The sequence below is a fragment of the Ptychodera flava genome, chromosome 2 (genome assembly GCF_041260155.1).
Source record: "Ptychodera flava strain L36383 chromosome 2, AS_Pfla_20210202, whole genome shotgun sequence".
Classification (NCBI taxonomy): domain Eukaryota; kingdom Metazoa; phylum Hemichordata; class Enteropneusta; family Ptychoderidae; genus Ptychodera; species Ptychodera flava.
The window spans coordinates 7,199,688-7,219,506 of NC_091929.1; the positions used below are offsets into that span (position 1 = coordinate 7,199,688).

The window sequence follows — 19,819 nt, forward strand, 5'->3', positions numbered from 1 at the left end:
GGCTTCTCCCCGTACAATATGTTGTGCAAAGTTTCCATTCGTCCATTATGGTTCGGGAGGACATACTTAATTGCGCAAGTATATATGTTGCCTTTGAAAATATATCTACATCATTTCGTTTCAAAGTGTAATTGTATATTGATTTGTACAGTTGGCGCTCATGTTCCCCTTCGTATTTAACTTTCCATCAATGAATCTAAATCTCCTATATCAGGCTGCACCATGGTCCTCGACGAGCTGGAAAAGCAATTTTATGTGGACTTCGACCTCAGTCATAACTTCACAGTCAACAAAGACGTCTCCAAGACAGTCTCCGAGATCACACAAGGCATTGCTCAGGAAATTGAACAGCGCACGCGTGTATTTCGTCTGGTATTGGCATGGGCGAGTCGTGGACTGGCTTTGACCCTGATATGGCTTTTTCTCAAGTATGTTACGCCTGTCAATATTTAAAAGGTCAATAGTTTTGTTTTCTGGAACGAAATAGCTTGATGATGAATGTCACAATTACGGACTCAACAATAACGAAACTCAGACTGTGTAGATTTTGAGCTCTTCAACCCAATTTTCTCTACATAAGACCAAACCACAATTGACATGAATGGGTTTGTGCGAAACCACGATATCGGAAGCGTTAAACTATCTCTTTTGGTTAAGTAATATATAATAGTCTTCATTCAAACCTTGGCATGTGTTTTGGCAACATATATTAGACAAAGAATGGCATGGACGCACAAAAAAAGGTTTCCACGTAAACAACCAAATCTTTTTTTCAATTATTCATCATGATAACATATTATCACTGTTTTTGTACTAGCTGATATTTTCATTTAATAAGTATCACGAAGTCTACCTTCTTCATTCATATCCATTCCTCTCCACAGGGCTTACTTTTACAGGCGTAATTATCTATGCAAAGACAAGTATGACAACTGTTACATCACATCTATGTTTGTTGAAATCGACGACAGAAGAACCTCGATGAACAAAGAAACGTTGCTACCGCTGCGTAGGTCAGAAAGAAGTAAATATATCAGGCCGTGTATGTACATATATGCTCATTGTCTTTTTTCTTCGTCACAATTGAAAAGCTTTCAGACTCGCTGTACCTGTATGGTTCTCTCTCTCTCTCTCTCTCTCTCTCTCTCTCTCTCTCTCTCTCTCTCTCTCTCTCTCTCTCTCTCTCTCTCTCTCTCTCTCTCTCTCTCTCTCTCTCTCCCCTGGTGTTCGACATGGAGACTTACAAGCGTTTTGGTCAGAGAATAGGAGTCAATAAATTAAATATCAACTAATCTAAAACTCTTCTAAACTATATTTATCATGCATTGTATAGAAATCGTATCCTAGCCCCGTATTGCCCTTTAAATGCAGATTGAATTTAGCTTAATGTTCAGTGTTTCCTTTATATGAACAGTTTCCTGGAAATTGGCAAAGATGGAGCGGATAAGCATGTTGACTGGACTCTTGCTATGGGGTTCACAGTGCCTCTGGGTGGCGCTCATCATCTCGGCTGACTACGGAGCGCACTGGCTGTTGCGCATGATTCGGTGGAACGCAGCTCTCAATACGCAGGCACAAAGTGAGTTGAAAGTTATTCAGTTAAAACAAATTTGAATGCATCATCATTTGGCGAAAGAAGCGTGGCAGAAATGGCTATGTTGACTTTGTGGAACGTCGGTCGCACCTTCCAGTTTTCAAACTGGTGATTCAGATGATTGGCAACTTTTAATACTGGTGAATATCTCCGAAAATTATTGTTAAAGGGGAGGGGGTGGTCGGAACTCTGCTCAAAGGTTGCCAGGGACCCCTACGACCGATGTAAAATCTAGGGCTCGTTGGCGATTGATGAAAGTTGAAACATGCTTGTTAACAATAAATACCGTAAACTTTATAAGTTGCAGCTATATTGAAGAGATGCATATAGATATCATGCATGAAATACATTGTTTATAAACAAGAACGTCGCACATGCGCAGTTCCGACGACCATCCCCCGTTAAATATAACAGAACTAGAAATGGCTAAGATCTTTATCTTGATTTTATGGAAAGCCATGTCAAACGGAAAAGGAAGGAAAACAAATGGTTAATGCTCTGACATAACGCAAAAACCGTCCCTCTTATAAAGTGCATGTTTTTATTCAGCGAGGTCGGGAATGTCAATCACAGAGAAACAACAAAATTTTAATCAAGACAAAATAAAAATGATCATAGTTACCTAGATCGCTGTCATTGGTCTTGAATTAGAGCCATGGTGTACCAGTCTCTTGTAAGTCTTTAGGTTAGGTACACGGCGAAGGCCCAAATGACATATAGCGAAAATGACTTGGTTGCAGGCGCTTTCGTCGTGTACCTATTAAACCACAAGCGACTAAAGATGCAGTATCGACAACCAGGTCAAATGTCTGCTGACATTGCGAAACTAGTGTTTATAAAAGAAATTCCTTCACAATAATTTCACTTATTCCTATTTCATGCATTCGCAGACCCGCATCAAGTTCACATGCACGTCGAAGGCGAAGGTCTATTAGCTGACCTGTACAGAGAGGTGATCACCAGCTTTGATCCTATGTCTGGTAAAAATTTCAGCATTGACACGACAAGGTGTCTACCTAATCCACAGCCACCAGATATGGCTGCATACAAAACTATAGGTAAGAATGATGATGCAAGAAGCCTTCCTCGTTCATTTTTTTTCTGTTGCAGTCTCTGTGTGTCATCAAACTGTGTCTAAGGTTTTGGTCGATGATATCTCCATGACTGGCAATAAAAAGAAAAGCCTATATCCGAGTATCCTCGTCATCTACTTTCTGCAGGTTTTGATATCTATTTTATGCAAAAGTAAGACATGTAAATTTAACTCCTATAACATATTATCACAGCATTCTTTTTACTCTAGTAATATCAGCTTCAACATGAAATGTGGCATCATAGAAGGACTTATTTCTCTGCAGGTTCCATATATGGCATATGTCTATTCCTGGTTCTGACAGAAGCCTACGGGCTACGTCTCCGTCGGTTGGTGGCGTCCTACTACTACCAGGAGAGGGAGCGCCAACGGATTGCTTGGCTTTACGGGCATATTCAGAAACGACGTGGAGGGTTTCTCAGATTCCTGCGCCGAAAAATCCGGCGAAATTCAAAGAGTCTCCCTGTTGCACCTAAAATATCTTTGACCGACCGCCTTGCTGTTATGTAAGTCATGAAGTCATGTGCACAGTTTCACATAGTGACCAATTTTCTTAATAAGCAAATGTCCAGTGCGCCATCATCGGGGTCTCTTCCGAAATCAAGAAATCATTAGAATAGAGCATATAAACGTATGTAACAAAATGAAAATTGAGGTTGTAAACAAACAACAAATAAAAACATGCAACGTAAATCAACACAAAGCAAAACAAAGTCAAATTGCTTATTTTCAACTAAGATTTTGTACAGAAACTTCTTTTCAATTTTATTTAGGTTTCCTCTATTTGAAAAAATTCTCAAGATGTGTGGCGTAAAGAAAAAGTACTGTCTTGGATGTTCTCAGTCAGGCGATATGAGTGACACAGAAAATTTCAAGCATTGCGTCTTCCCTGGTTGCAAAGGTAAAAACAAACTGCCAATGTATTCGTACCGACGTGGCGATGATAGTGACAATGATGGTAATCGTGATAATGACGATGATGATGATGATGATGATGATGATGATGATGATGATGATGATGACATTACAAGATGTGTGCAATGATTTTTATGACGAATTTGTGTGGATAAATATGAAAAATTTGTCGCGTCCTATAAACATAAGGCAATAACTGAGCAGAATATATGAACCAATTTACTCATTTCAGGCGTTTACTGCTTAGAATGCTTCACTGATCTCAATAACATCTGCACTTTGTGTATGAAGCCAGTCGATTATGGGGATTTCTCTGACTTCAGCGAAGAGAGGTAAGCATTCCAGAACTACTCGTCGTCAAACGAGGCGGTCAGGAATAATGACAAAAGCATTATACATTAATTAGAGGTTATAAACGGCAAGCAAGGGTATTTGGTTGTGGATATAAGACCTCTGGGGTGAAAATTAGCATATTTGGCGGGAAATAATAACCGAGCGAAGCGAGGTGATTATTTCACCCAAATACGCTAATTTTCACCCCCGAGGTCATATCTGCAACCAAATACCCGAGCGCACCGTTTATAACCTCATTATAATATGTTAAAGTTAAAAACAAGGGGACAATTTCATTATTTAGGGCCGAAGTTGGAACGAGAGTTCAGGATCGCGGAGCGCCGAGCCTCATACAAACTCGAAAAAAGAATGTTTCAGAACTCGCGCGCGTGCACATTTGAATTCATAAAATACGGTTACGTGACGCATCGATATCGTGATTATAAGAATTTTACTCCAAAACAACTCATAAAACTTTAAAAAATTATGTTGTTGTTACATAGCCTCCGCTGCTTACAGAACTCTTCATATGTTGGTTTGTCAAGCCGCACTAGACTAAAATTTAACAATCAAAATCAATCTGAAGCCATAGACTTGTTCGACATTATTTCAAGTTGGCGTTCGAAATTTGCGCGAGCTCAAAAATGTTACGCGGCGCGCAGGTCTTCTTGTTGAGAATATAAACCCCGGCTCCAGCCAATCAGATTGCCGGATTCCAGACAAGCATATTATAATTCCCGTTACATTCATTGTGTAAGCGAAGTTTTCTTCATTAGTGGGTGAATGTTATCATTTGAAATGATTTTTTCGGAACGGCTGCATTAACGTAATTAGACCATATCAAACAAGAAAAGTAATAAATCCAACATGCATCTATTGGATGTGGAAGTTTACTAATTTCATGGAAATATAAATAAGATAAAACGTCTGTCTCATAAGACACTGGTGTCAAATCCCCATCGTCGTGCACTCAGCATTTGAAACTCCATGTTCTGCATGTTCTTTAAAAAAACTTTCCCAATCAATCAATCAATCAATCAATCAATCAATCAATCAATCATCAATCTCTCTCTCTCTCTCTCTCTCTCTCTCTCTCTCTCTCTCTCTCTCTCTCTCTCTCTCTCTCTCCTCTCTCTCTCTCTCTCTCTCTCTCTCTCTCTCTCTCTCTCTCTCTCTCTCTCTCAGAGATTCAAGCGAGGAGGATGAACTTGAGCCTCTACTTGTGAAATCCGAGGACGGTAAAGTAACAGAGACCGATGAGGAGGATGAACTTGAAAGTCTACCCGTAAAATCCGAGGATGATGACGTAATAGAGGCCGATGAGAGCTCATCAAATGACGATACAAGATTGGAGGATGATCGATTGAACTGAAGAACAATTTACATAATTATGTTGACTTGCGTTGAGACTTGTCGGTAGAGCAATCGTCGCGATAATGTATTTTATGTCATCTGTCATCTTGAGTTCTATCATCTGCAAGCTTACAAATAGCAGTCTTTGATTCGGGAGAAAATAAATAAAAGCTTGTAAATTACAGTAGAGCAAACTGAAGGCTATCTTTATGCACTCCTGCAGTTGCAGTTGTTTACCGGGCCCATTTGTATTTACTTTGAAAACAGTTTAGTTTATGGACAGGTAACCGTTCTTATCTGTGGTATATCTCTCTGTCACGGTACTGCTAAATTCAAGGTTCTATTGCTTTTTGCAAAGCATGCAATTTTCAACCACTTTCCTATTATCTTAAATTTACACGGTATATTTTCAACCGATACTTCCTACGTTTCGTAGGATCACAGCCTGCTTTCAATAATAGGCAAAATTTTTAGCTGGAGACAATATTTAATAGAACTCACGAGACTTACTGTCATCAGTACATGTTAAGTTTGGATCACAAGTAGGCGATCACTCGCAATAAATAAGATTTCTGGTATTTAGAGTCGTAACTCAGAGTTCGAACAGGGGAAACTCAAAAGTAGACGCTACTATTATTTTGACTCTAAGTACACAAGTTCCGACAGATTAAATTTCATTTTCCGAAGACATTTGAATTTTCGTAGACTGGTATAATGTAAGGCAACTCGTCCCGGATGCCCAATGCTCGCTTGTGAGAACTCTGTTTCAGCTTACCACGGTTACATACCGATAGGAAAAAGAGCCAGTTGACGTAGGGGTAGGAGGGCTGAATAAAGTCAGTTGCTATAGCAACATTTTACAAAAAACAGGCCTACATCATATTTTTCCTTAAGAGAGTCGAGTAAATGTTTAATTTTCCTAGAAAAAACAAGGGACCTAGCAGCTAATAGAAACCCGCAGTATTCTGTGCACAACTGTTTGTGAAACGTGTGTTGATGAAGGTGGAAATCTTTGACTTACAGATGGGTTGATCAAAAATAGCTGCAAAAATACACAATTGAAGACTTCATCATAATTTGAATATATCAAAGTCAGATCATCCCTACGAACATGTTTTTCAAATCTCAAACCCATCAGAAAAGTAGTTTTTGAGAAACAAATTTTTTGACTAAAATTGGCAAAAATAGCCCAAAAATACAAATTGCAGATCTCATCACAATTTGAATATATCACATTTTGATCTTCCCTAAGAATCTGAATAACAAATATCAAAAGTATCAGACAAAGTTTGGGTGAAAAAAAATGTTAACCGAAAATGTCCATAGAAATTTAAATATTTCATCATGATTTGAATAAATAACATCAATTACGTTCAGTTTTCCTGACAAGTGAGGGAAGTTATCCCACTGCCAAACCTTTTTTATGTGATCAGGTGTTTTTTCTGTTTTTCAAGATGAAGTCTCCGGCAAGTGAAGATATGTCAAAACAGTACCCTTCTCTCCCGGAAGAGAAACAGAGACACAGACATAGACACACAGACAGACAGACAGACAGACACACACACACATGCAAACACTGGTCTGATATAAGGACAATGACAAATCCAAACAAAGGCTATCTCCGAACTTTGTAAATAACTTTATTTTCATATTTTCATACAAAAATACACTAGCAAATATATGTACAGCATGATTTGAATACCAAGTAACCCAACATACTATACATTTAATATTTATTAATCATTGTATGATTACATATTGATATGTGCGGTTTGACTTTACTGTCAGTGAGTAATATTTATTATTGCCTGAACATGGGTTTATGTGCCCAAGAGCAGGTGACAATTTGCCCGACGCAAGGAGGGCAAATTGTCTCCTGCTGCGAGGGCTCATACTCCTATGTATTCAGGCAATAATATTTTTATTACATGCCTCTTTATGGTTTATGTTGTATGACATTTATTTATACGCAGGACATTTTCAAACAATTTTACCATTATCGACCAGCATCAAACGGATTTTAACGAAAGTCAAAATAGAAGTGTGCACATGTATATTTTACAACTATCGTTAAGCGTCTACTTAGGTGTCGAAAACGTCGAAGGGCTTCACTGGCCAGGGTAACCATGGAAACTGGTCAGTACATCGTTCACCGGCCCACTAACTTCCTGGACGTTCCTTTTCAAATCAATGTACTGTTTTGCACTCACATAAAGGCATGTAATAAAACAGGAAAGGGATTTCAACTAATCACAACTGGGTAATATTATATTCTAGTTTTGCACAAAATCACTTTACCCTGGTTTTCGTCTTTACTCCCATCATACACCAAAACTTAAATAACACCAAGGCTGTGCTTTTCAGTACTAAGTGTGCCACACTGGGACTTTAAGATTACCTGGTTCTAGAAGACATATGAGAAAATTTGTATCTTAGTCTTCCAGGAATACACAGCTCTACTCACACACAAGGACTTGTACTACTTCACCAGCTGGCTAAAATTATTGCATCTAATCATAGCTAACAAAAGATTATATCTCTCTCAAGGTGATAATAATATACAAAGAAGTCAGTTTTCTTCATTGTAAATACTCGATAAAATGACAATTTTAAATTGTCATTCCATAAATTATATACATGTGTACATTATGTGGGAAAACACATAAAGTAAGATGACTAACTATGTTTTAAATTATATTACAGGTGCTTCTGTTTCATGCCACAAGAATAACAAAGTGAGGGCTTTCACTCAGACATAGTACGCTGTGCGGAATAAAAAAATTTCTCTCTCTCACCAAGACTTTCTATCGGCTAACCAGCTAGTAAAGAGACATCATTAAATGTTAGTCACTGGGTTAATCTAGGAATTTTCCCTATGATATTATTAAAATTATAGTGCCATTTCGGACAAAATCGTTACAGAAATAAGCAATTATTAAAGAAGATTAAACAGATTAAACAGGTATATTGGGTGATTAAAATCTCCAACATACACATTATTTAAAGCTATATTGATTGTAAGGACCCTTGACACTGCACTTGGCAGTCATTTTAAATTTCCAATGACTTTTGTTCCCTCCTTTTAGAGATGGGAATTCTTAGAAGGCTGGCAAAAACTGAAATTTTGTACATAATCAACTAGCTGCAACTGTGTTGAGCATTTTTATTTGACTCTTTCACATTTGGGTCAAATAGGTTCAAATCAGTGAATCTGAAAATTTTTCAACAAAAAAATATTATCAACCCTTCCCAATGATTATGGAATTACCCTCTTATTACAAACATAACAATTCCTTTAAGAACTCGATCATGTTTCATGAAAAACTGAGATCTCTAAAATTACGATCATTTTGGCACTGTTCTGATCACCTGCGACTTACCACATGAAGTAACGCAGATAAACACATCTGTTGATTAACAAATGATATAAATATCCTCAAATCTGATATTTAATAATTTTAAAATCATATTTTTATCATACAATTAACCACATTTTTATTTACTGTTACATTATGGCCATAATGTACCAACTTCAGAGTACACTTATTGTATGTTATTTTAAGTGGCACTACCAGAAATGTACTGTGCCTACTGCAACCTTGGATTTTGTTTTATCTGTCATATGGATGGGATGTCATACATCTGTCATCTGCCACCATTTCTTGTGACGAAGCATAAAATCATGCATTTGAATGCATTAAAATGACTTGCTGCTTTCTTTGCCATACCCAAACTAACAGATATTCTCTGAGTGCACTGAAAAAATCTACATTTTTCAAATCATAGTTTAAAGAGTTATGTGTACCCCTGCGACATGTGCAACATTGAAAAGTGCAGTAAAGGACAAGCTAATAAATATTTAATTATGCATCATATTTGCACTGCAATTTCAGTACTTGAATTGTGCATATATCTCTGGGATGTCAGCACCAACTACAAAAAAAAAAGATTTATCATACACTGGATATCAGTATAAACAGTTCTGCCTACATGTTTGTCTGGTCCGCACATCAGTCACAAGTGAAGGGCAGTTTGTACTCTGAAATGATATCCCTGGGAGTACTGTAGTACAATATGTATAGTAAAACACAATATAGAGAATGCCTTGCCTGATGACCAAGATAGAAAATGTCAAACTATGAAGTTAAAGTACATACACATATCAGTGCAGCTATGTACACCTGTATAGAGACTCTGATATTGTCCTTACATTTGTACTGTTTGCGCTTTGTTTGAAAGGGGCAAATTATTTCTCAGCTTTATCTAAAAGCAAATTGACTAACTTGATAAAAATTTCAATGGAAAACAAAGGACTAACACTATGTAAATACTCAATGTCAACCTGGGATTGAGGGCTGCCCCTTTAAGGTAGAATGTACCTCGGGGACAGATATTCAGACTCTAAAATTTTTACAATTTTCTAATCTACCACTTGTGGGGTTCATTTTAAAGCTCTTGGTGTTAACTAAGTTTTCACTGTCTTAGCTTTTCGAAAAATGAAAATCATATTTTCCCCGATAGAAATAACACAGGGATGGTGGCTGTTTTGAATTTCAAATCTTGGTAAATGTGAGGTAATTTGTTTCTCTAGTTCCAAAATTTGTACTGTGACCCCAGATTTTGATTCTTGATTTTGAAAGAGAACAGTTGAAAGTTTGTTGGAAGAAGCTTGAGCAAAAGTTAAAGTCTTTTATTTTCAAGGTATAAACTGTGTTTATTGGTTTGTCATCTGTACATGCACTGATGACAAAGAGTCACAGATTTCATAAATTTTGCATATTTGCCTTAGATGCTCATTTCATTGTCATTATTATCATGAAAAATTGTAAAAAAAAAATCACTAAAGTCATAAAAAGAGTACTTTACTTTGTCATGAAGTTTCAGCCAGCTGACACAAAATCATGCATTCCAAATTTTCAACTTCACGGCTTCTGAAGTTGCAAGGTTTCACTCCCTCTATACAAACTAAGCTCACACTGGCTTACTTTTTTTGACGCTAGAGACTCTTGGACAAGGTGAAACTCTATCAGGTGCTAAACGGTGTCCAGCCACTTGGCATGGTCAAACACAGAAAACTCAAAAACTTAAAAAGAGTCTGTAGTGTGTGTGCTACAAATTGTAAATGGTGGGTACTCTAGCATCAAAACTTGCATTTTGTCTCTTAGTTTCTTCTACACTCACTTTATTCAAGACCCAAGTCTTGTAGAAGCTGCAACTTGCGGTGACCTGTCTGCTACTTTTGCCTTCTAGTGCCTTGATTAATCTCATTACCGTGCAAAATATATTTTCTTTGCTGTCTCTGCCATGGGAGCATGATCTGATTGATTGACAGCTGACCTGCAGTCCATTTTCCCTGAGACTGTCACTCTTCTCCTTGTCACCATAGTTACTGAGGTACTTACTTCCACATTGCTGTCTTTGTACTCTACCGTTGTTTATTTGATTGTTTTTCTTGTTGTTTGTGATGTTGGTTTGCCTTGTTTGCTTGATGTTGCTGTTGTTGTTGTTGTTGCTGGTTTTCATGATTCTGATGTTGTTGTTGTTGTTGTTGTTGTTGTTGTGGCTGTCGCTGCTCTTTTTGTTGCTGCTGCTGTTGTTGTTGAGATTGTTGTTTTTGTTGTTGTTGAGACGGTTGTTGATTTTGTATTTGTTGATCGCTGAGTTGTTCTTGTCTCTGTTTTTGATACTGTTGATACAATCTAGCTCTGACAATATTCAAATGTTTCTTGATATATTCCTCTGCCGGGGCCATTTCAGAAACTGAAGACAGGCATTTTTCAGCTTTCACAAGGTTTCCTTCCTCGACATACACCACACACAGGTTATGCCGCGCTTGAATGTTTTGTGGATCAACTTCCAGTATCTTTTCATAACACTAGGGAAGAGCAAGATGGCAAAACAACACAAAACTTTCAAAAAACCTTGGTATTCATACTACATAGGTTTGAATGCTAGCCAGATTGAGAATACTTTGTTTTGTAAGTGTGAAGATAAAACAATGAAAAGAACAATGATACATATGACCATTGCCATCGCAGAAAAGTTAAAAGGCCGACAAAGGATTGACAAACTGTTAAAACTGTGACCCATCAAATAGTGTAAGAGCAGGGATTGAGAAGGGAGGCTTTAGCTGTTTGAGTTCTCTGCATGTGTATATCATACCATTGTACTTTTAGCAGTATTTGTTTAAGGATAATCCACAGGTTTGGCGACATAAAACTGTGGTCATTCCAAGAAGGTTAGTAATTTAGTAACTCAATGTTTCCTGCCAGGTATGCTTACCTTATGCTAATTATGCAAAATTATTGAGCACTGCTATCAAACTTTCAACGATGTTCAAAAATCACTAATTGACAAATAAAATCCACAGAAGATCAGTATACACTTTCTGAATGTTCAAGCCTGCGAACATATGGCTTATACTTCATTTGTAAAATTACCAATGAGCTGGGAATGCTTACCTTTTTAGCATCTTTGAGAGACTTGATTTTGTTCATGTAGATATCACCAAGCAGAATCAAACCCTTTGAATGGTTTGGGTGGTACTGAAAGTGAAAAAAAAAAAATTGATAAAAAGATTTCATCAAATACACAGAAGCAGTCTGTCATAAACTTGCTCACATTCCCATTCATTGAAAAGCTCTTGCTTGATCCAAAGGTTTGTAAAAGGTTATCAGAACTACAATCTTGCAGATATGGATAAAAAGGCTTACATGTTACAATTCTTTTGACATATGCCTGTAATATGATAACATAGTCTGTTTGCAAGACACCACATTGTGGTAACTACTTGCATGTAAAAAGTTATCAATGCCTCAATCATGAATTTGAGTCTGCTTTTTGTGCAACAAACAGGGCATAATGAGATAATAAACTCTTGAACTTTGACCCTCTCCCCCTACCCAGTAAACCTATGACAGTGTACAGAGATTGATATCTGAGGCTGGTGAACAGAGTTGTCAGTCAAATTTACAAATAAGACAACCATACAGTTTACTGACCTTCATGAGGTTATCCAAATATGGTAAGGCTTCAATGTCTCTATTAATCTGTGTTAACATCAATGCTAGGTTGAACAGAGCACTTCGGAAATCTTCCTTGAGCTGCCATTGTATAAAAAGAAAGAGAGCTGTTAAACTTACATTCAAAGCCATGACACAATTCTACATTAACATGTACCCACTTATAACGGCACTATTTCTTCATCGATGTTACATTTTGGTTGATAGTTTAAAAAACGCTGCTTGTAAATAAATTGCAATTTTTGATGTTTCTCATTATATACTGGCTTATGTGACGTGTGTGCATTTCTATATCAATGCACATATCTATTATTCATGTTGATATCATCCATATTACTGTATATGTTCACAAGTGATAGTCATGTGTCCAAGTATGGATAGACCCTTTTTTCAAGGGAGTGTAATACTGTGATGTATGTAAGATACATGTAAATATGAGAAATGACGATACAAATGACTTATATGGAAACACTACTTTTGAAAGGAGATTTATTTCTGTGAAGTAAACTTCTGAAAATATATTCCATTGAATTAAATCATATAGATAAGCATGGTGTAAATAAAATTTTCAGCATCTTACTTTTATACAAATCACACATTTTATTTTCCAACAATATAGTGTACACAGGGATGGAGGCAATATTGAATTTCAAATATCAGTAAGTTTAAACCTTTTACCACGGTGGTTTGAACCAATGACATTGTTTTCTTTGGCAAAGCTGGACCTTCAGAGAGAGAAATGGGTGTGAAAGGGGTAAGGCTAATTTTATCTCTGGTATCAAAACTTGCAGGGTGAACTCTGAATTTTATTCTTGATTTGACAGAGACGGGTTAAAAGTTTCCTCTGAGAAAGTTTGAGCTAAGCCAAGTCTTTCACTTTGAAGGCCCATAATACCTTAAGAAAAGAAAATAAAGCGAGTTCAATGATGACATCACTAATTCTATAATAAACTTACCTCAATTGCCTTGTCAAACCACATTTTAGCGGTTTCATAATTCTTATTGTCCATCTCTAGCATACCTAAGTTGAAGTAAACTTTCTCATTGGTGAAGTCTAATGAGAGTAACTGATTTAATCTGAAATAAATGAAAATTGTGCAACTGTAAGACAACCATCTTATATGAAAAGTGAACCCCAATATTTCCATATGATCCATTTTCAAGGTTTTCACATGAAAAACTAGCAATTTAAAAATATTTGTGTGTATGCTGCTACAACAAACCTGGTTTTCATTAATTCACAATAAGTGTTGCTGAAACTATTTAAACATACATAAATGCATACATACATACTGTACACACACACACACACACGTACATACATGTACAGGCATGCAAATGTGGTGCAAATGAGGCTGAATCAACAGAATACCTCTCTTTGGTATAAATATACCAAATGTGAGCTAAAAAACCACCTCGTACATACATTCAAGATAGCATTTCATTCTCAGTACAGCATAATAAGTTTAAATATAACTGGAAATTGCAAAACCAAGTTTAGCTCATTCATCCCCGATTTTCAATGAACCGGTCCACACTCACCACTAATAACAATGGGTTTTCACCAAACCATGGTACAGAAAGGGTAAGATTACTATTCTCGGTTTCTGTACCATGTTGTGTGAACTTCAGAAATTTAAACAGGACAAATATAGACTGAAATCACAAACCTGCTGATGGCCTCTGGTCTCAAGGCAGGGTTCTCTGTTTCTTGCATAAGAACAGCAGAGTTGAACAAACTTTGTCTGTGTTCTGAGTTGAGAGTCAGGGCTTTTTCAAAACTCCGCAGAGCTAGACTTCGTTCACCTTTCTCAGTGTAAATTACACCAAGCTGGGAAAAGACGTTGAATATTTTAATTAGTATGTCATTTAGACTCTCTAACTTTCACAGTGTCTTGGAAGATCCAAGTCAAAATCAATAATAACATGAAGTGGTCTAAATTGGAGAAATTTCCAAATAAACAAGACCAGAATTTCATTATCGGCGACCTATATGTTAGGCCACAGAGAAGGCAAATGGCAAATCTCAATTAACACAGAACATCATTGATTGCAATTGAAACTGTGTCAAGTGTGGCTAGGCAACCTGTCTAGAAGTCAAAGATAGCTATCCTATCAATATCTTTGCACAGCACCTGTGAATGTGAAATTTAAAAAGAGCAAATTCAAGGATAAATACATGTAGAACATGAGAAAACTGTTCTTGGGAATCATGTAAGAATGATTCAGTGTACTTAAAGGGAATGCAGCTGTAATATTTTTATGATTTTTTGCTGTTGATTTTGTGATGTCAATAACAGTGTCTTGTTCTACTCCTTACGTATGTTGAGATAAACAGTATTCAGCTTATCAACTCAACCTGTACATGTGTAATCTGGGTTATTTTTCTTGACGAGTGAATTCTGGTCCAGACTAGAATTCAAATGTGAATAAATACAGTGTATTATACCGTACACATGTAGATGTTGTGTTGACAATCTAAATAGTAGGCCTTTCAACATATTTTGAGGAGGAGAACAACAAATTGTGTTGAAAAACACAAATTGAGTAAAAGTCATCAAAAGTTGCAGATATGTATCCTTTAAGTAAAAATGACCATATAGAACATTTATTGTTTGTTCAATTCATTTTGATTGTTTGGTACAGAGATCTTATTTCAAGAGATATTACTATCACAGACCTGTATACACCAGTGACAGATTAAATTGTCCTGAGTGATGACAGAACTGTACATTGTATGACATGTGTTTCCAGACTTACATTATAGTAAATATCAGCATTATCATCTTCATACTTCAGTGCTGTCATGTAATTATCAACAGCTTCCTGTGAGCGGTTCAGCTTTAATAACACATCTCCTCGATTGATGTATGCTTCGATGAAGTCTGGTCTCATAGTTATAGCTTTCTTATACAGCTGGAATATTAAATTAATACAGTGTTTACATTAGTTTAAAAGATGTCAATGACAAAATGAGTGTTTACTTACCCTTAGGGTGTTGTAATTTTTCTCGCAAAAATATCCATGCAACATTTAACGAATTTGTATGATTTTCCTGTTATTTTTTGATAATTTAGGACCAATATAGACATCAGTTTTCAATAGCTACAGTTTTTGATTAAAAGTTGGGAAAAATCTGAGAAAAATTGACTTGGTTACATTTTATAAAGGTGACAAAAATCACTCAAAAGGTTTAACCAGCCGTCAATAATTTAAACCTGTGCACAACAAACAACTTACTGCATTTATGCATGGGAAGGTTTAGCTAGATATGTATATAGATTATTGCGTGCAAATTCACTCTAATCATACCATAGTCACACCGTGGAAGCCATGTGCTTGCTTGATATTCTATCACATTCAGTTTTTGTTTTGAAATGTTCATTACTCAAAAGCTGGTCAGCACTTTAATTTTCTCACAACCAAACTTCAAGTATTTCAAAATTTTGTCATCAAATTTTCTTACTTCCAACTTTCATTTTTTTTAGGTAGGTGTTTGATATCAAATGCTGCAGTAAGGTTCATTTGCCATGTGAGTGTATTCATTACAAAGAGTCCTAATATGAACAGAGAATTATCAATTACAACATGAGATCACTTTTTTAACCCTTATCCTGCCAAGTTCATATGTCACCATCAGGTCAGTTTGGTTACAATCAGTGAGATATAACATATCCCAGACCTAAATTAATACACAGTGTACATATGATCCCTCCTGGAGTGTTTTGATGGGAACTGCTAAACTCTACAAAACTGGAAGTCATTGATTATTTTTGCAAATTTAAGTTAACTTTTCAGCTATAAAAAGCATATTCTAAAACATCCCAGTTCTCTACGCAACAAACTATGATAATTTTCGCCGTATTTTGCAGTAGTCTCTCCACACAGACTCACATTATCAGCTTCTACTAGTCTTGATGCGTCATCTTTGATGAGATTTGCCAGGTTGAGGTAGACATTGAGATGATTTGGTGCAACCCTTGTTGTGTATTTTTTCCCTGGAATGACAGGCGGCATCAGATCCATGGCCGTTTTGTATGCAACTTCCGCTTCTTTTGTTTTATTCAGGTTTTTGTAGGCCCTTCCTACATTCAACCATGCACCGATGTCATCCGGTTGCACTCTGCAGACACAGAAAGACAAGATGAAATATCATTAGATTGAATAGGATAAACCCAAATTGAATGGATCATGGCACAAACAAAACACAACCAATGTAATCAAATGCAGATAGAAATATGTGTAATTCCATACGCATTGGGGGTAACAAATTGGCTTGTTTGTACCGCCATCAAATGGTCTTTTGGGCTTACTCAGCCTGTCTAATCTTTTTATTCTGGAATAGGACCATGATGATATATTATAGCCAACACATACATGTACATGTAGGACTATGTTCGAAAGGGTAAGTGACCATTTGTCTGACGTACATGTAAGGTCCGCTGCCTTGAGGGTACATGTAGTTCCTTGTTTGGGTTAGATTGTACATGATATTTGATGTATCTTGGGCAGAAAGTGACAAGATCTGAGGTAAATAAACGCTCTTCTTTCACAATGACTCATTAACTTTTGGTTTGTATATTTCAAAAATAGTCACTGATATAGTTTGCATAAATGAACACTTATGAGTTTCACTTCACAGGAAAAATGCCAATTACACAGTAAAAAGAAATTAGTAATAAAAATTGATGAAACCATGATCTATGAAAGGCGTTGTGATGACTATATGCCTTCTGATATATTGCTGTGTGCAGCTGTCAGGATGAAACTTGATTATATCATTGAAAGTTAGACAAAACATGGAAGTGATACCAGACACATAGTCCAAACACGGAAATAGCTATGTAATTATGTAATTATTTGTACAGACAAAATGAAAATAGACAAAAACGGCTTCAGAAGTACATTCTACTTTAAATTTTCTTACATGTATAGTCATGTGTTTGAAACAGTACCATTATGTGCATATAATGTGTTCCATCAAATTTCATTGGAATTCAGAATTACACTTACTCAGAAGCATGCTTGAAATATTCCAGGGCTTCACCCCACTTTTCCTGATTTTCCAGGGAGTGTCCAACATTATTCCAACACTTGGCATTTGTCTTGACAACCCGTACAGCAGCACTGAATATCGTATTCTCTGATTCCCTGTAGTTTGGAAGAAAAAAGAAGAGCTTTAGGTGTTTACAAAGTGTGAGCAGCAGACACAGCAATACAAGGATCATCAAATCAGCACATCCATCTGTCACAGAATTTGCACAATTTTATTTAGTAATTCTGAAAATATCTTTGTCCTTTGTACGACAGTTAACTTGTAATTTGTTCCCAACTTGGGCGAGCATCCTGCTGACCTTTGTCAGTGTACCGGTAGTATAGTAGACTATTTTTGCAACAAGCTTCCTGAGTCAGTGGCACATACAACCCCTTTGAGTGCTTCACTTTTTCCCACTAAAATTTTAGTACAAAATTTTGTCAATTTTTATGAATTTTGTTTAATTCTTTTGATAATTTTGGACCAAATGAGCATCACTTTTATATGGCAACAGCTTTTGATCAAAATTTTGGGAAAAAATCTGAAAGTCAACTAACTTGGTTATATTTTATTACATGTATGGCAACAAAAAATGAGTTTGTCACTCAAAGGGTTATGCAGTTAAAACAAGACTGGGGCAGACATTCCCTATGCTATACTAGGACATGGGGTATAATTTCTGTAAAAGTGGAAGGATACAAGTCAGTGACATGGCGAATATAGAGAAATCAACAATTGTACTCACCAGTCAAAATTTCTCTTGTATGTTTTAGCCGAGTGCAAAAGAATGAGAAATGCCAATCCCACGTACACTAGCTTCTTAAAATTTCTGAAAAAGAAGATCAATTGTCATTTGACTGTGTGGGGGATAGTGACATTGGCTAGAAGAATGCAGTTGTAATGTGACAGTATTTAGCTTCCAGCAGATTCTTTCCTGAAATAGCCTGCAATCTGTCCGTTATCATATCACAAATTTCTGACGATAATCAATTCTCATCAAAACCACAGGCAATCCAAGACTGACTTCTCAAAATGTTAGTAAGTGTATGTTACTGATAACCTTTACTTGACAGTCTGTCTTGGAATAATCATCTCTGGTTTACTATTACTGCATTCTGAAGCACAGTTGTACAGTGTACTGGTACATGTATCATTGTGGTACAAATAAAAATCTTGAATTTCTTCGAGAGGAGGGAAAAAAACGGCAAAGCTGTATCAGGATGATTAGTATTAGTATTGCTATTAGAGTTACTATTATTTCATACAAATATGATAGAATAATATTTGCATTATCAAAGTACAGCATTCCACTAGATGGTTTCCAGGTTTCTAGAAATCTGCTGAGTCAGTTACAGTATGATCCTCTCCCTGTCTTGAACAGACAAATCTTGATTTACATACAGGTACACAGACTGGCAAAGCTGTGCTGTTTACTTGGTGACAAAGTCCACCTCCATTGAAGTCACTTTGCACGTAATCTGCCCCGTGTAAAGTACATGTGTACCACAGACTAGTCTACTAGACCTGAATTCTATTGAATGAAATACTCATATAATGCAATGACGTCCATTACAATGGTGATTTATCTTGTTTATACCACTGCAACTTCCTAAGTTAAGCTTTTCACCTTTCTAAGGCTTATGCTGTATAATGTACTGAATTTATTCAATATGAGTCATGGAGTCCATGCCTTTTGAGGCAGTAACCTCAGTCATAACACTGTGTTTGAGGTAGAACGCGCCTCGGGGACAGATATTCAGACTCTCAAATTTTTACAATTCTTTTCTGATATACCACTTGTGGGGTTCATTTTAAACCTTTTGGTGTAAGAAAACTTTTCACAGGCTTAGTTTTTTGAAATTCAAAGTCTTATTTTTCTCCATTGAGTGAACACAGGGATGGTGGCCATTTTGAATTTAATATAGGTCAGGTAAATCTTGGGTTGTTTGTTTCTCTGGTACCCAAATTTGCACGGTGACCTCAAATTTTTAATGTTGTGTGTAACTCGATTTTAAAAGAAAATGGTTGAAAGATTCCCTGGAAAGTTTGAGCAAAAGTTGAAGTCTTTCACTTTTGAGGTGCGTTGTACCTTAGCTCAATTGTTCCCAGAAAATCAGGAACATATCTGCACATTAGACAAGGCTGTGGTTCTTTGATTGCATACACAGAATGCTGTGTACACGTTTGATTGCTCAAACCCCAGGTGGGGGGATGGGGGCTGGCTAACTGGTGTAGTGAGTGTGTTGAGTGGGTAAACACATTCTATCAGAATCTATGTGTATGGTATTTCAACTTACTTGTGTTTTGCAATGAGTTGTATACCCAGTGCAACGGCCATACAGAAACCCATGCTAGGCACATATAGGATTCTCTCTGCTACTACAAAGCCGACAGGGAAAAATAAATTTGACGCTGGAATGAACGGAAGGACCAGAAATGCCAGGCACTGGTGAGAGATAAACAAGGAAGTGGTT

General features: G+C 36.7%; 2 protein-coding genes and 1 long non-coding RNA gene across 3 annotated transcripts in view; 2 read left to right on the forward strand and 1 right to left on the reverse strand.

The window, feature by feature from the left end:
- Positions 1 to 222: 222 nt before the first annotated feature.
- LOC139124150 (DC-STAMP domain-containing protein 2-like) lies at positions 223 to 2,897 on the forward strand. Its single transcript, XM_070690293.1, has 5 exons — positions 223 to 428; positions 885 to 1,042; positions 1,415 to 1,579; positions 2,485 to 2,652; positions 2,881 to 2,897. The coding sequence occupies exons 1-5, from the start codon at positions 223 to 225 to the stop codon at positions 2,895 to 2,897; spliced, it is 714 nt and encodes a 237-aa protein (XP_070546394.1).
- Positions 2,898 to 2,964: 67 nt separating this feature from the next.
- On the forward strand, positions 2,965 to 5,576 carry LOC139146985 (uncharacterized). The gene is made up of 4 exons (XR_011555620.1): positions 2,965 to 3,193; positions 3,461 to 3,588; positions 3,835 to 3,934; positions 5,121 to 5,576. It is a non-coding gene; the product is annotated as an uncharacterized lncRNA (long non-coding RNA).
- Positions 5,577 to 6,912: 1,336 nt separating this feature from the next.
- LOC139152466 (protein O-mannosyl-transferase TMTC3-like) overlaps positions 6,913 to 19,819 on the reverse strand; it is a 34,503-nt gene continuing 21,596 nt past the window's right edge. The window contains exons 8-17 of the mRNA XM_070725594.1: positions 19,643 to 19,791; positions 18,091 to 18,174; positions 17,324 to 17,461; positions 16,205 to 16,433; positions 15,071 to 15,226; positions 13,981 to 14,141; positions 13,267 to 13,387; positions 12,290 to 12,391; positions 11,750 to 11,833; positions 6,913 to 11,163 (exon numbers count right to left, since the gene is read on the reverse strand). Coding sequence (XP_070581695.1) covers positions 10,714 to 11,163; positions 11,750 to 11,833; positions 12,290 to 12,391; positions 13,267 to 13,387; positions 13,981 to 14,141; positions 15,071 to 15,226; positions 16,205 to 16,433; positions 17,324 to 17,461; positions 18,091 to 18,174; positions 19,643 to 19,791 — 1,674 coding nt within the window. The 3' untranslated portion in view covers positions 6,913 to 10,713. The remainder of the gene's footprint in view (positions 11,164 to 11,749; positions 11,834 to 12,289; positions 12,392 to 13,266; positions 13,388 to 13,980; positions 14,142 to 15,070; positions 15,227 to 16,204; positions 16,434 to 17,323; positions 17,462 to 18,090; positions 18,175 to 19,642; positions 19,792 to 19,819) is intronic.

Coding starts and splice junctions, on each gene's coding strand:
- LOC139124150 (XM_070690293.1), top strand. CDS start 223: ATGGTCCTCGACGAGCTGGAAAAGCAATTTTATGTGGACTTCGACCTC. Junction 429..884: donor CTGATATGGCTTTTTCTCAA/GTATGTTACGCC, acceptor TCCTCTCCACAG/GGCTTACTTTTACAGGCGTA. Junction 1,043..1,414: donor AAGTAAATATATCAGGCCGT/GTATGTACATAT, acceptor TTATATGAACAG/TTTCCTGGAAATTGGCAAAG.